The sequence below is a fragment of the Pan paniscus genome, chromosome 12 (assembly GCF_029289425.2).
Source record: "Pan paniscus chromosome 12, NHGRI_mPanPan1-v2.0_pri, whole genome shotgun sequence".
Taxonomy (NCBI): Eukaryota; Metazoa; Chordata; class Mammalia; order Primates; family Hominidae; genus Pan; species Pan paniscus.
The window spans coordinates 87,445,220-87,460,305 of NC_073261.2; the positions used below are offsets into that span (position 1 = coordinate 87,445,220).

Here is a 15,086-nt window from a genome sequence, read left to right on the forward strand (position 1 = left end):
GCTACATGTTTTTAGCTTTGGGTCTTGTCCATTTAAACTCTTCTAAATAATTTATTTTAATCTTTCAGATTACTTTTTTTTACTGTATTGGGCTACTTTTTATTAGTTGTCATTCTAAATATTTAGTAGCCAAGATAGAAATAATCATTTTGTAGTTACATTTAAGGAGAATTTTGTCAGCAATCATTGTGCTTTTTAGAACACTGAAAAAAATTTCTAGGTTGCTTTAATTTTCAAAATTGTGTAATTTTGTAATACTAATCTATTTGGGGAATTAGTGAATACCTTCTCGGTGAGACTTGTAAAAATCTACTTTTACACTTTCCCTTACTTACATGAACTCTAGGTTTTCTGTCATCTATGTACTAATAATGTCTTTTTCTTTATTCCAGTGAATCTGCATGTCGGTTTTATAGTCAGCAAATGAAGGGGAAACAACTAGCAATCAAGAAAATGAACGAGATTCAGAAGAATATTGATGGTTGGGAGGGAAAAGACATTGGACAGTGTTGTAATGAATTTATAATGGAAGGAACTCTTACACGTGTAGGAGCCAAACACGAGAGACACATATTTCTCTTTGATGGCTTAATGATTTGCTGTAAATCAAATCACGGGCAGCCAAGACTTCCTGGTGCTAGCAATGCAGAATATCGTCTTAAAGAAAAGTTTTTTATGCGAAAGGTACAAATTAATGATAAAGATGACACCAATGAATACAAGCATGCTTTTGAAATAATTTTAAAAGATGAAAATAGTGTTATATTTTCTGCCAAGTCAGCTGAAGAGAAAAACAATTGGATGGCAGCATTGATATCTTTACAGTACCGGAGTACACTGGAAAGGATGCTTGATGTAACAATGCTACAGGAAGAGAAAGAGGAGCAGATGAGGCTGCCTAGTGCTGATGTTTATAGATTTGCAGAGCCTGACTCTGAAGAGAATATTATATTTGAAGAGAACATGCAGCCCAAGGCTGGAATTCCAATTATCAAAGCAGGAACTGTTATTAAACTTATAGAGAGGCTTACGTACCATATGTACGCAGGTAAGAATTATGAAGTTGCCTGTCACTTTTGTTTTCCTGCTTCAAACTGATTTTCTTTCCTGCATGGGTTATTGTGCCTAAAATAGAAAAGAAACTAACAACCAAAGACCTCTTTTCTTTGACTAAAAATACCCCACTTTATATTTCTTTGGAATGTTTTACTTTTTCTACTACACTTAAATACTTTTTTTTAACCTTACCATCAGTTATAGATGAGAAAATGAGGTCACTTGGCTAAATTTATCCAGTTAGAAAGTGACAGAAACAAGACTAAAGTTAGTAGTAAATCATCATTATTGGGATCTAAAAAGTTTTTTACTCCTTTATCTTTTTTTTCTTTCTTCTTTTTCCATTACTGAGATTATAAATAAAAATTTTAATATAACAAAATTGTGCTGGTAGTATAAATATACACAGCATTGCTTTCTCTCTCAGTTTCCACTCCTAAACCTGATTATTTAATATTAAATGTTGCAATCCTGGAAGCCAAGGATTCCAGTTTTATTATAATTTTTCACCTAGAAATGTCTATAGTCAGTGTATTTATTTTACTGACCCAAAAATTTAAAAAATCATAGGAAATGTAAATAGGCTGCCTAGATTTTACATGAAAAACAAATAGGTTATTGTCATTTTTTTCCATATAAAGCTGTTTTTTGAGAGGTACAATTTTTCGGTAGTATGACCTGCCGATTTAGTTGCGCTTCACCAACCTTTTCTATGTTCTTTATGATCTAGACTACAACTATAAAAATGTTTTTTATTCAGTTACCCAAAATTTGTGATTGCAAAATACTTCTTTTCTGCTTAAGGGATTTTTAAGGCTATAAAAGTTCAAACTGCCCTTCTTGCCACATTTTCCTGGTTTTTAAGTCCCCTTAGAGGACTCATAGAATTTTTATAACATGAGCATTCTAAACTTTATCATTTCATCCTAAGTACTTTTGTTTGGGGTTCCTAGACTCATTTGGAGTAAAATTAATCTTTAGATTTTTCTCTGTGTTTGTAAGAAAGAAGTTTTAATTTTTTTTTTTTTTTCCCGTAGAGCATTGTAAGAAGACTTACTACTAGTGTTTACTGTCACAAGTCAGTGATACTTGGGCAGGAAAACATTTTCAAATTACAAAATTTTTAATTGTTTCTGTAAGACTTGATTGAGTGATGGAAGTTTTCTCTAAATTGCTATATTTCACAAAGTTAATTTATGATTATTAATAAGCAGCTGAAGAATGGTTACAACTATTGTCTGGGGAACTGTCCCTTTTATTTATTTTTTTAAATGAGGACACTTTAAAGCAAAATTAACTGGAACAAGCTGACACTTGTTTTGTAGTCCTGAAAGTCTTCTTTCCTTAATGTGTACAATGTTAGGTAAAGTCCATGGACATGGTACTTTTGTAATGATGTTTTATTAGTTATTTCTGTCTGATACTTCTTTTCTGTATCAATTTTTAGCTTTGGTATAGAGTAATATTTTGAGTGCTTTTACTTATAATGAATATAAAACACTTAAATTTTAAGATTTATAGAACTTTGCCAAAGTTAAGTGTATTGAAAATTTAAGTTGATGAGATTATTTTACTTAAAAAAAAATAAGTTTTTAAAAAATTCCTTCCAATAATTTTTTGAGAAATAAAAGGCCAGTGTTGTGGCTAAGTTTTTTGACATTTTTCTTTTCTGTCTTCTTTTGAAGTTTAACTGAATATTTTAATTTATGTCATAAATATACTACTGGTGAAACTGGAGTCTACAAGCAGCTTTCGTGAGTTGTGGTTTACAGTACACACAAATTAGTGTTAACTGTTAGCTTATTTGGGCTATTCTGTAAGGTCTGTTACTGAAGTTATTACTGGCAACATAGAATGGTTTTTAATAGACCATCTGTGAACTTGTAAAACTGAAATGGACTTTTAAGGCCTCACTACAATGGTAACAGATCAAGTTACCATTTGTTTTTAAGAACTATTGGTCTGCTCTTCTCCTCTCATCTTTCTTCAGCCTCCCCAGAGAGAAAAGGGATTTGTGATTTGGTTAGTAGGTATGTTTATTGGAGAACATACAGTACAGGTTGTGGCTTACACTGAAACAAAGCTAACATTTAACTTACACATTTTTATTTTATTATATAGAATTGTAATAAAAGACATTGGATATAATACATGAGAAAATTTAATGAATACTATAAGACACGACTTACAGACATCTTTTAGATTATTATAGTTTGGTTAGACATTGTCATAAAAACAGAAGAGAAACTGGTTTAACCTTACTTTATTCAGACTTCACTGTGGTGTCAGCCAACTTTATCCCTCAAATATTTTAACAGTAATGTACAAAATGGAGCTATAGATCTCTAATGCTAGAAGAGATGTCCAAGCCTTCACTTTGTAGACAAATCCCAAGGTCCCTGAAGATTATATGATTTCCCAGAAGTTCTATTATGAGTTAATTCCAGAACAAGTCAAGAATTAGGTTTCTTGACTCTAAATAGAGTATATTGTCTACCATGTTACATTGACTCATATAAGGTGATTGTTTTCATGAATAGAATATGTTGTAATTTTTAAATTATATGTGTTAATAATTAAGTAAAAGGATCTGGTACAGATGTGAGCTCAAAAAAAATAAACAAATAAACTACTTCCTTGGTTTGAACTGCCAATAATATAAATGGCTTGTTCATTTCTGGGCAAACGTGAGTACTATGAAGATATTGTCAGTAATTTTTTTTTCTTGAAATAGGATATAGGTAAGCTCTGACTATAGATACACTTCCATTGGAATGCATAGATTTTTTATGTATAGATACTGGTCATTATTATTATTTTTATTTTTTTACAAAACCCAATCATTAGTCTATTGATGTAGTTTGCTCACTAAAGGGAAAGCTTTGTGGAAAGAAAAATTTAAATTTAGGTGAATTAGAAAGTGGTTAACTTGCTTAAAAGATTGCAACAGGGTCTTATGTGGAATCTAATTTATAGCTTGTCTCTCAGATTCGGTGTTTCTGGATGTATCATAATTTGCTAACTATATCAGAACTTTGGGGTTTGTCCCAAAAACTAGGGGAAAAATTATCCAATTGGATGGATCATTCTAAATCTGGCAATGGTATGAAGAGACTATTTCCTTATCCTAAGTAAGAAAGCACAAAGCAATATGCACAAATAAAAAGTTGAGAATAGGAATTTCACGTCTGTTACAGAGTTGTTGTAGGCAACAAAGTACAAGTTAATGAGACCTGAAACAACATGAGTAGATAAATGGTAGGTGGTGCTGTGTCCAGTTTGGTAGTCTATTTTAGAAAAATGAGATGACCCTGAAGTAAGGATAATAATTCAGAATTGACATTTTATGGGAAATAAAAGCTTTGCATATTGAAGTGAGGGAAAAGGTGTTTCCCTTGCCTGGGAATTTCTCTTTTCCAGAAGATGGTATTGAAAAAACTTAAGCCAGAAGATCGTTTTCTTTAAAGTATTTACTGCTATTTTATACCTTCATATGGAAAAGCCTCAAAAACCTGAATTAGATTTATTTTGAGTTTGTGTCCTATATAAGCCCAGTTTCGGTGTTTTAACTTATTTAAATCTTTTGAACAATTTTTCATCTATAGGGCAGTGCTGTTCTATTTTTATACTCTCTGATTTTTTAAAAAAGTGTTTGTGCGTCAGCATAGCGTCTGTTTCCTTTTTTAAGGAATTCAAGACTGATTGTTTATAAATCCTTGTTGAGGAGCTTATTGTTTCTTGTAGCTTTTTAAATGGCTGCATTAAAGGGAGAATTATCACATGAACAGACATCCTGATTATAACAGTGTTTTACTATGGTGGTTGGGGGTGGGGTGGTCTTTACATAAATAACTTTTTTATGTAATAAATACAAATTTCATTGACCTTGTCAAATAAAATGTCATGTCAATCAAAATAGGCACATAAGGAAAAAGGATTGGATTATCACTTCCAATCTATATTCTGAACACTAATGTAGGTATACTCTGAGTTCCTAAAATTTTGAAGTATTGTGCAGTAAAATATCAAATAATGGTTTTATAGTGAGGAAAACAGAGACAGAAGGTCAGCAGAAAAAAATAACTACAGCTTCTGTTTGAAATAACCTGGTTATTTCTGTTTGAAAATAACCTAGCTGTTTTGATTGGGGGAAGCAGAGCAACTAGTGAACATGGTGGAAACCTTAGCGCAGGGATTTGAGAGTCAAGTAGCAAAGTAATGTTATCTCTAATGATGAGGGGGAAAAACTGTAGAAAAAGTTTTGGTTGTTGACCATATTGAAATTCATCAGGAGATCATGTTTGAGAAAGAACTTTGTGGAATTATCTCCACAAGTAAGTGATAAACAGAAAGGAGAATATAAAAATGGGCTATTTTTAATTTTTTTCTATGATTATATGTTTTTGCTTATGTTTTAAAGCCAAACCCAGACTGGCTTTTGTATTTTTATGTGTTTACCTTTCATCTCTCTCTGCAACATGGTTTTAGAATATGGGTAGATAACTGCTGCTCCACAACTAACAACGGCAGTATAAAACTTAGCTTTTACCATTGCCTAATCAATGGAACTAGGTATTCTGTTTTCTTACAAAATTATATAACCTGTCCTTATTGATGGGCATTTGTTTATATTATCTTAGCTCTTTACATCATCAGTAAGATAAAGGTCTCCAGTGGTTAGCGACATGGTGTGTGTTACAGTCATTGAAATGGAGACACCAATCCAATAGAAATAAAAATAATGTCTGGAATTTTTATGCTTTTCTGTGTAAAATTTCAAATATAAGTATTTTGTCGTCTTAATATGTTTTTCATTCATTAGCAATTTTTCATTGCTTTAGACTAAAAATAGAATATAAATTAATACAAGCCTGGGACTATATGCAGCCTTTAAGATATTTTTTGAAAGTACTTAAATTTTTGCCAGATTTTCTTGGTTTGTTTTTAGTTTCTGCTGCTTTTGTCTTTTTGGCAAGACTACTCTTAATTCCAGTCAAGCTAAAAACAACTCTAGAACCTAATACAACAGTCATGATTATGGGAGTGTTTATTTCACTTCCAGCTGCAGAAACCCTGTACAGCATACAGGAAGGTACAGCTGTTAATTCCTAAAATCTAGAATAAGGCTGATCAAGAGTTACAGAATCACAATTAGACTGCTGATTTTTCAGTGACTTTCTGGTGCCTTTAACCAAGATTAGCAGTACAGGTACATTCTGAGTTAATCATTCATGTAAATTTCTATAGTGGTTATATAACTCAAGGTTTAATTCTTTATATTTAGATCTCACAGCTGTGGAAACTTTAAGGGTTTCTTTAATCCAGGGAGGTTATACGATATGATAGAAAAGAGCACTAAATCAGGAATCACATGATCTAGGTTCTGGGTCCATCTCTGCCACTCTACAGTATGACCTTAGATAAGTCTAGTTACATCTCTTCCAGCCCTGCTCACCTCACATAAATCATATGAAATAAGTTATGTCAAAGTTCTTTGAGAATGTTACATAATAGACCAAGAATTGGTGTGATCCCATTTGACTGTGGCACTGAGACACATCATGGCTTTCCCAGCATTATAATCAATTACTAAAGAACTGAAATGGCCAGAAGTTTTGGCTTAAGAAGATGAAAAGTCTGTTTAGAAATAGCTTGCCTTTAACCATAGCCACAGTTTTCTTAAAACATACTTTAAGTCACTTAGAACTTGCTTTTATTCTGTTTTTCAACTTAAAATTCCTCTTGATGTCCCTCAACTTTTTAGCCTGATTTTCATGGCATTTGAGAAAATATGGAGGTGAGTGTTGATTTTAGATTTTTAGACTGAAATAAACTTTTCCTTTAAAAAGGGAGAGGGCACCCTAAATTTGGAACACAGGTCAAGGATGCTTGGAGTACTCTGTACTGCGGGTATGGGCTCTCTCCAACAGTGACAACTCAGCATCTCTCTAGTGGCCACTGCTTTTGCTTCCTAAACATGCTGTTTTGAGTAGCCTCACCTTACAAATAGATTTGCAGAACAGGAAGAAGATTCTTGAAAGGGAAGATTGTGATGAAACCGATAAAAATCTCTGTATTAAAATCTTGTACAGCCTTCTGTTTTAATATCTTTTCTTCTGGATGAGACATTAGTCTTTAACTTTTGAGGAACTCTGTAACTGAAGACAAACAATAAAATACCAACAGAGAGGAAATTATTAAAGGATTATATGTATTTAAATTACTTTTATCAGTAACCCACTCTAGCCTCAGAAGGTATAAAGCTAACGGAGAAGGGGACATTTAAAACCAATGTATTTTTATTCTGTAAATCTTTAACTTAAAATAGTATTTTAAATTCAAGGTTATCTGATATTTAAATCAGTTATTATCTCGATGACCACATATCAATAGATTGGAAGTATATTTCTGTTTTATGATAAATCCATGAATTTGCTTTTTGGGGAAAAAGTTATTATAAACATTTTATTTTAAGGCTAAACCTAGGATGGGTCTTAGTGAGAATCAGCCTAAATCAAAATTTTCCAAACAAATACATTCTGCTTTTGCTAAATCCTATGCTAATAAAAGACATTGTGCTTCTTATAAAACTTTGACCCACATTATGTAGCCTAACAGAAATAAAGGCATCTGCTACCCTCTATGAATTTACTATTGGAGTCTACCAGTCCCTAATACAAATAGGAAAAGAATGCTCCCAATAAAAGACTCAAGTTACTGAACTTTCCCCTCCTTAAAAAAAAAAAAAAAAAAAAAAAAAAAAAAAAAGATTTACAATTAAATGTGGGCCTTGATAAAATTTGAGTTATAGAAGTGAGTGATTTCTCCCCCCTATTATGGGAGATGTCTTTCCCCCTCTTTATGCAGAAGACAACAGCCCAAGTCTCTTGTGCTGGTGAGAGCAGCCTTTCTCCACAACTTAGGAGAATACTGTTAAGGAGAGACGGGAGTAGGTCAGGCCTAGGGGAGTGATCACACTCAGCCTCTTGTTTTACTTCATGGAGATGTGAATGAAAAGTAGGTCCTTTCATGGAAGGGATTGGAGACTCCTATATTTATGATTGACCTCTCATTGTGACTACTTGAAATAAAGGCAATTAAAGGTTGGAATAGGACCAAACCAACATATTCTATCACATTTAATAGTTTTAATAGCTTATAAGTATTTGTAAGCATCTTTAAGTAGTTGTGAGATTTTTAGCAAATAATTTAAAAACTGTATTTAACTTTAGCTACTACTTTATAAGTTCCAATTTCCAGTTGCATGCTCTGTTAACATGATTTAAAGAAAGCTAGATAAGTCATCCTAGATAAACTCATCTTGATGTAAGGAAAAGTAATGGGTTATTGCTGTGGCCTTTCTCTTTATAAGGGGGATAAACCAACTGGTGATACTTTGAGATCCTGGTAGCAGGTGGGAGGGGAGCCTGGTTCCCTGCTTTATCTTTGCTTTTCTTTCTTGCTCATTCCTGTGGCCGATGAGTTTAAGATCATCTTGTCAGTGTGCAGAGGGCAAGAAATAAGTTGATGTAAAGTTTTAATATCACCACTAATTTAGGAGGCACTAAGCTAGCAGTGCATTACCAAGTCCAAAGCCTTCTACTTGGCAAAACATTTTGGAACTTTTAAACTTGACTATTTGATCTATTTTGAAAATGTACATAACAGTTTTAATCATTTTGAATCAAAGAGTTTAATAAGGTATTTTTCCTTTTTCTTCTTAGATCCCAATTTTGTTCGGACATTTCTTACAACATACAGATCCTTTTGCAAACCTCAAGAACTACTGAGTCTTATAATAGAAAGGTCTGTCCATTTAAAAAATATTTAAATTCATTATTTTTTGTTAAAAAAGAGATTGAGCTAAGATCTTTTTCAGAAATGTCAGATGAGCTTTAAAATATACTTCACAAGCACTTTTTCAATAAATAAAATCTCTTAGATGAACATTTATTTTATAATAATGTTAGCTTTTATTATTTCAATACAAAAATATTCTTTTTTGTATGTGAAAACTCAGTATTTGAAATTTCAAATTTACAGAACTAAAGATCTATATAAAACTTATAGAGTCAAGAAATTCAAATTCTGATGAGTTAGATGTTCTAAGTAAGTTTTCAAACATACTTCATGTTGAGTAAAATGGAACTTGTCAGTGAACAAATACTGTGATGGAAGGAAAATATTTCATGTACCCAAACAAAGAGCAGTCAGTTTTTCTGGAATTACCCTTAACAGTGATTATGTCACCTGATTTAGAGTAATTCCACAGACCAAAAATGAATATCAGTCCCGTAACTTTATAGTCACATTTATTTTTAGAATTTGCATGTATTCTTTATTTTGTTTGTAGTTAGTTTTATCTATATTGGCAAGTACTAATTTCTTTTAAAATTTTTTAAATAATTTTATTAGCCTTTAATACTATAGGAGTCTCACTTGTTTACACTGATATGCATATCTTCAGTAATTTTTTACAGTATTCTCTTGATTTTGCTGACTGGTGAAAACGTTTGTGGTTTTCTATTTGTATAACTCGATATAATTAGTCTTTTCATTAATTTGTTCTATTTTATGTTAGGTTTGAAATTCCAGAGCCTGAGCCAACAGAAGCTGATCGCATAGCTATAGAGAATGGAGATCAACCCTTGAGTGCAGAACTGAAAAGATTTAGAAAAGAATATATACAGCCTGTGCAACTGCGGTAAGCATTAAATAAATGAAGTAAATAAGTCTTTATCAAACTTTCGTTTCAATGTTGAAGTATATAAGGACCTTTCCCAAACAAGGAGAGGGGTGACAATAAAATTAGTAAATTAAATTTACTAATTAGAGCAGTTATCTGAAATTATAGTATAAGCCTTAACATAGAATTTTGGAAGTGTTAAGCACACTGATAAGATTAATTTGGTAAGAGTTACTGCATTTTCGTTTGTATTGTACTGTGCATTGTGATAAACATTTATGTTTGATTCCCATGTAATTCAATTCTGTGTTAATGCCATAGAGTATTAAATGTATGTCGGCACTGGGTAGAGCACCACTTCTATGATTTTGAAAGAGATGCATATCTTTTGCAACGAATGGAAGAATTTATTGGAACAGTAAGAGGTATGTTTTTTTTTTAGGTGCCTAGTTTTATATGTAATAAAACTACCAACACGGTGACTATCAATTGATGTCATTGGGGCTCAGTAATGTAAGATGTTTATAATAGTACCAGCATAACCATTTCAAAAAGTTAAAAATTTTCATCAAATAGCATTTAGACCTGCAAATTGCTCAACAGTCACCCTGTTGATCCAATGTATTTTCATTTAGTGACTCAACTTACTGATTATTTTAGAGTTGATTAAGCCAAGTCTTCATATATATCCCAAAGTATGAGGGCATTTGGGAATTACGTTGTGCCATTATAACACCACTGATGGAGGTCGAGTGGGCCACAGGCAAATAGAATCAGAGAGGAAGCAGAGTGGATTAAATTGAGAGTCCGTGTCTAACACTGCCACTAATCAGATACGTGACTTTGGGCAAAATCACTTAGATTCTTTAGACTTCAGTTTTCTTATCAATAACATAAGGAGCTAGGTTTGTTGATCTCTAAGGTTTTCCTTCTAGTTTTAAAGATTACGTGAGTGTATGGCTCTAAGGATGTCTTAGACAAACTTATTTTTATTTCCTTTGTATGCTCTAAATGATAATCAGAAAATAGTTAAATAATAGTACTTTCATGTACAATATAAAACAGAGCCACATCAAAACTCACACTAAAAATGAAGGAATCAGTCCTCTGGCACTGATATTTATTGGTTTATAAAATGCAGTGTTAATTAGATGAATATTGTGTATAATCTATCCTTATAAATCTTGTGATTTACATAAGATATACCTTTTCTTGGAGGATTATAAAATAATACATTAAACTGAAGATCAGAACAATGGGATGGACAATCTCTACAAATTAAGTACTTTCTAATTTTATTTGGAAAGGATCTGGAAGAATACATACCAGGCTATTAACAGTGGTTACCCAAATGGAGAAGAATAAGATTAGGACTGGGGACCGGGAAATGGAAAAGGAGAACTTGCATTTTTCATTTTGATCATTTGAACTTTTTATAGCAAAGATACATTCAGGTGTCATCTGTGTGATTTTAAACCATTTTTAAAATATAAAATATTAAATAAAGAATATTTAAATGTTATTTAAAATATAATGTATTGCAGGTAAAGCAATGAAAAAATGGGTTGAATCCATCACTAAAATAATCCAAAGGAAAAAAATTGCAAGAGACAATGGACCAGGTCATAATATTACATTTCAGAGTTCACCTCCCACAGTTGAGTGGCATATAAGCAGACCTGGGCACATAGAGACTTTTGACCTGCTCACCTTACACCCAATAGAAATTGCTCGACAACTCACTTTACTTGAATCAGATCTATACCGGTATGTAATTTAACATTCAAGTTGAAAAATCATTTCAAAAGAGTTAACTTTTAAAATGAAATACTGATTTCTGCCTTATAGGGTTTTCATAAGACTTAACTGAAATATTACATGAAGTGTCTAGTAATAAGGCCAGGCAGGCAGTTCCTGTTCTTTTACTCCCCTGGTCCCTCTAGCTGAATTTACACCTTCTGTCTTTCTGTGTTCACCCCTAGTTGGTAAGGCTAGGTTCAAATCCTGGCTTTACCAATTGCTGGCCCTGGGCAACTTTAACCTCCTTGTGTGACTTTATCCTTCTGCCCCTTATTTTCCTCAAGAGTAAAATGGGGCTACTGATAGTACCTACTCCTGGGGCTGTTTTGAGGTTTGCAAGTCAATATATGTACATTACCTAGCACAAAGTAAGGGCTCAATAAATGTTAGCTACTGCTTTATTGTGAACTTACAGCCATTATAGTCTTTTTTAGTTTATCATACTACATTGATGTAATTATCTCAAAAATGTCCTTCTGATTTTAAATGGAGACTACTTAGAATCTTAAATTATTCACTTTTTAATAACTAAATGAGAAAATGAGCTAAATTTATAGATCTCCCACTAAAAATCATATTTCTGAAAATTACAGTGTTAGAATCTATTTTATTTCCTAGGACCCTTTTGTGGTAGGTTTTTTTCCTCTCCTCCTTTAGACCAAAAGAAAAAAAAAAGATGTGTGAATGCACTGATTACTGTACCCTCTTTGAACTGATTATAACAGATATCATTACTTAAATGTCTACTTTGTCACCCTAATTTATTAATAATGTTTATAAGTGCTGGGAAAGATATTATGGAGGAGTCTCAACCTTGCCCAAAGCAAAATGCTACTATAAAGCAACGCTAAAAGTACATAGGTATTTCCATAAAAATAGTTTTTAAAGGCTGGGCATTGTGGCTCACTCCTGTAATCCCAGCATTTTGGGAGGCCAAGGCGGGTGGATCATCCAAGGTCAGGAGTTCGAGACCAGCCTGGCCAACATGGTGAAACCTTGTCTCTACTAAAAACACAAAAAATTAGCCAGGCGTGGTGACGGGCGCCTGTAATCCCAGCTACCCAAGAGGCTCAGGCAGGAGAATCACTTGAACCTGGGAGGCGGAGGTTGCAGTGAGCCAAGATCATGCCATTGTACTCCAGCCTGCACAACAAGAGTGGAACTCCATCTCAAAAAAAAAAAAAAAAAAAAAGAAGTTTAAAAAAAATGCATAAGGAAATATGCATAATTACACTTTTTTGTTATACCTTGTTTTCACAGACCTTTCTGTTGGTATAAGAGGAAAGTTCATATGAGAGTTTAGTTTTTATTTGTCTCCTTTACTTAATAAAACAATGTCTATATTAGAGAAAAAAGTGTCATGTAGAATTATGTATTGATGATTTTAGAGCTGTACAGCCATCAGAATTAGTTGGAAGTGTGTGGACAAAAGAAGACAAAGAAATTAACTCTCCTAATCTTCTGAAAATGATTCGACATACCACCAACCTCACTCTGTGGTTTGAGAAGTAAGTATTCCTAGCATTCTTATATTTTATAGCTGTCAGCTATGTTATGAATTTCAATGCAATTTTTTTGTTTGTTTTTTTTGAGACGGACTTTTGCTCTGTCACATAGGCTGGAGTGCAGTGGCACATCGGCCCACTGAAACCTCCACCTCCCAGGCTCAAGCGATCCTCCCACCTCAGCCTCCAGAGTAGCCAGGATTACAAGTGTGTGATATCACACTCACCTAATTTTAATTTTCTTTTTTTCTTTTTCTTTTTTTTTTTTTTTTTGAGACAGAGTCTGGCTCTGTTGCCCAGGCTGGAGTGCAGTGGTGTGATCTCAGCTCACTGCAACCTCCACCTTCCGGGTTCAAGCAATTCTCAGGCCTCAGCCTCCTGAGTAGCTGCAACTACAGACGCACACCACCACACCCAGCTAATTTTTGTATTTTTAGTAGAGATGGGGTTTCATCACGTTGGCCAGGCTGGTCTTGAACTCCTGACCTCAAGTGATCCACCCCTCTTGGCCTCCCAAAGTGCTGGGATTACAGGCGTGAGCCATCGCTCCTGACCAATGCAATTTTATTTCTATATGTCTCATGTCTTTTTCCTCTATTCCTCCTTTCTTTTGCATTGAGTGTTGATGAAAATGATAATATTTGTCATTAGAAAATGTTGAATGTTTTTCTAATGTAGCATTAATTTTTTTCATTAACTTTTTTTGAGGTCCTTTTAGTGGTTGCCTGGTTGCCTTACAGTTTACCATACACGTCTTATCAGAATCAGCTTCAGACTTATAGTAGCTTAATACCAGTGACATATGAAATATTACTCCTATGTAGCTCTATTCCCTTTCTCCCTTTTTTTTGTGGTACTGTAATACATATTACATCTTATTAATGATGCAAATCAAACAATACATTGTTACAGTTATTACTTTACCATTTGTCATCATCCTCTTAGCCCATTAAAGCTTTGCTCTCACCCAACTTCTTTGTGTATTATTGGCAACATATTACAAATATATTACATTTCTATGTGAATAAATTCAACAATGTTTATATTATTTTATACAGTTGTTTAAGTCAGTTATGAGAAGAAATGAGAAAAAAATACGCATTTACAAAATGTCTTTAATAATTACACAATTACCTTTACTGATGGTCTTTGTGTGGATTCGAATTACCATCTGGGATCACTTGCTTTTCAGCCTGAAGAACTTCCTTTAGTATTTCTTCTGGAGGGTGGGCTAGCAACAAATTCTCTCAGTTTTTGTTTATCTGGGAAAATCTTTATTTTACCTTCGTTTTTGAACAATGGCTCTATCTTCAAGTTAGTATTTTTTTTTCAGTTCAAATATACTATTGAGCTTATCCAGTAAGTTTTTTATTTCAGTTATTGTACTTTTTAATTCCAGAATTTCCCTTTGGTTCCTTTTTATAGTTTCTATCTCTTTAATGATATCCTCTCTTCGATGCACATTGTCATCAATACCTTCCTTTCCTTCTTTTTCATGCTTTCCTTTAATTCTGTGACCGTATTCATAATGGCTACTTAGAAATCTTTTTGTTACTGTTGTTAAATCTGACATTTGGTTGCTCTCACAGGCAGTTTCTGTTCCTTCCACCCCCTCTGCCCCACCCCCACCCCTTGTAAGAGTCATACTTTCCTATTTGTTTGCATACCTCATCTGTTTTTGCTGGAAACCTGACATTTCAGATAATATAGTGTAGCAACTCTGAGTACTGCTCCTCCTTCCCCAGCCCCCTTTCCAGGGCTTCTTATTGCATGGCAGTAGTACTGGAAAGTCTCATCCACTCCTTACCTGACCACACACACCCAGCTATGAAACTCCACAATTTGCCAGCTGATTGCTCTGATGTTTTCAACAATTTTCTGGTGGCATAAATGCTATACAAAATAATGCAATCAAATTGTGGCTCCTTTGAAGGAATGGTTTCTGAGATTTCTGTTTGATACTTGTTCTGACCCCAGGAGGGCTCCTCTCAGCCGTCTTATTTCCTAGTTGTCTCCTGCAAACTACTCTGCCTACAGTC

At 33.5% G+C, this 15,086-nt stretch overlaps 2 protein-coding genes across 6 annotated transcripts in view; one reads left to right on the top strand and one right to left on the bottom strand.

The window, feature by feature from the left end:
- SOS1 (SOS Ras/Rac guanine nucleotide exchange factor 1) overlaps positions 1-15,086 on the top strand; it is a 144,602-nt gene that overhangs the window by 102,598 nt on the left and 26,918 nt on the right. For all 3 annotated transcript variants that reach the window (XM_034952969.3, XM_003817632.6, XM_008970879.5), the window contains exons 10-15: positions 393-1,048; positions 8,781-8,862; positions 9,638-9,760; positions 10,064-10,167; positions 11,287-11,509; positions 12,931-13,050. In XM_034952969.3, the coding sequence (XP_034808860.1) occupies positions 393-1,048; positions 8,781-8,862; positions 9,638-9,760; positions 10,064-10,167; positions 11,287-11,509; positions 12,931-13,050 (1,308 nt within the window). The remainder of the gene's footprint in view (positions 1-392; positions 1,049-8,780; positions 8,863-9,637; positions 9,761-10,063; positions 10,168-11,286; positions 11,510-12,930; positions 13,051-15,086) is intronic.
- ARHGEF33 (Rho guanine nucleotide exchange factor 33) overlaps positions 1-15,086 on the bottom strand; it is a 141,504-nt gene that overhangs the window by 7,518 nt on the left and 118,900 nt on the right. For 2 of the 3 annotated variants that reach the window (XM_055108038.1, XM_055108037.1), the window contains exon 19: positions 1,058-7,214. The exons of the other annotated variant lie outside the window; for it this stretch is intronic. In XM_055108038.1, the coding sequence (XP_054964013.1) occupies positions 7,133-7,214 (82 nt within the window). In that variant the 3' untranslated portion in view covers positions 1,058-7,132. Of the gene's footprint in view, positions 1-1,057; positions 7,215-15,086 lie in introns of those variants that run through there. 3 annotated transcript variants of the gene reach the window in all.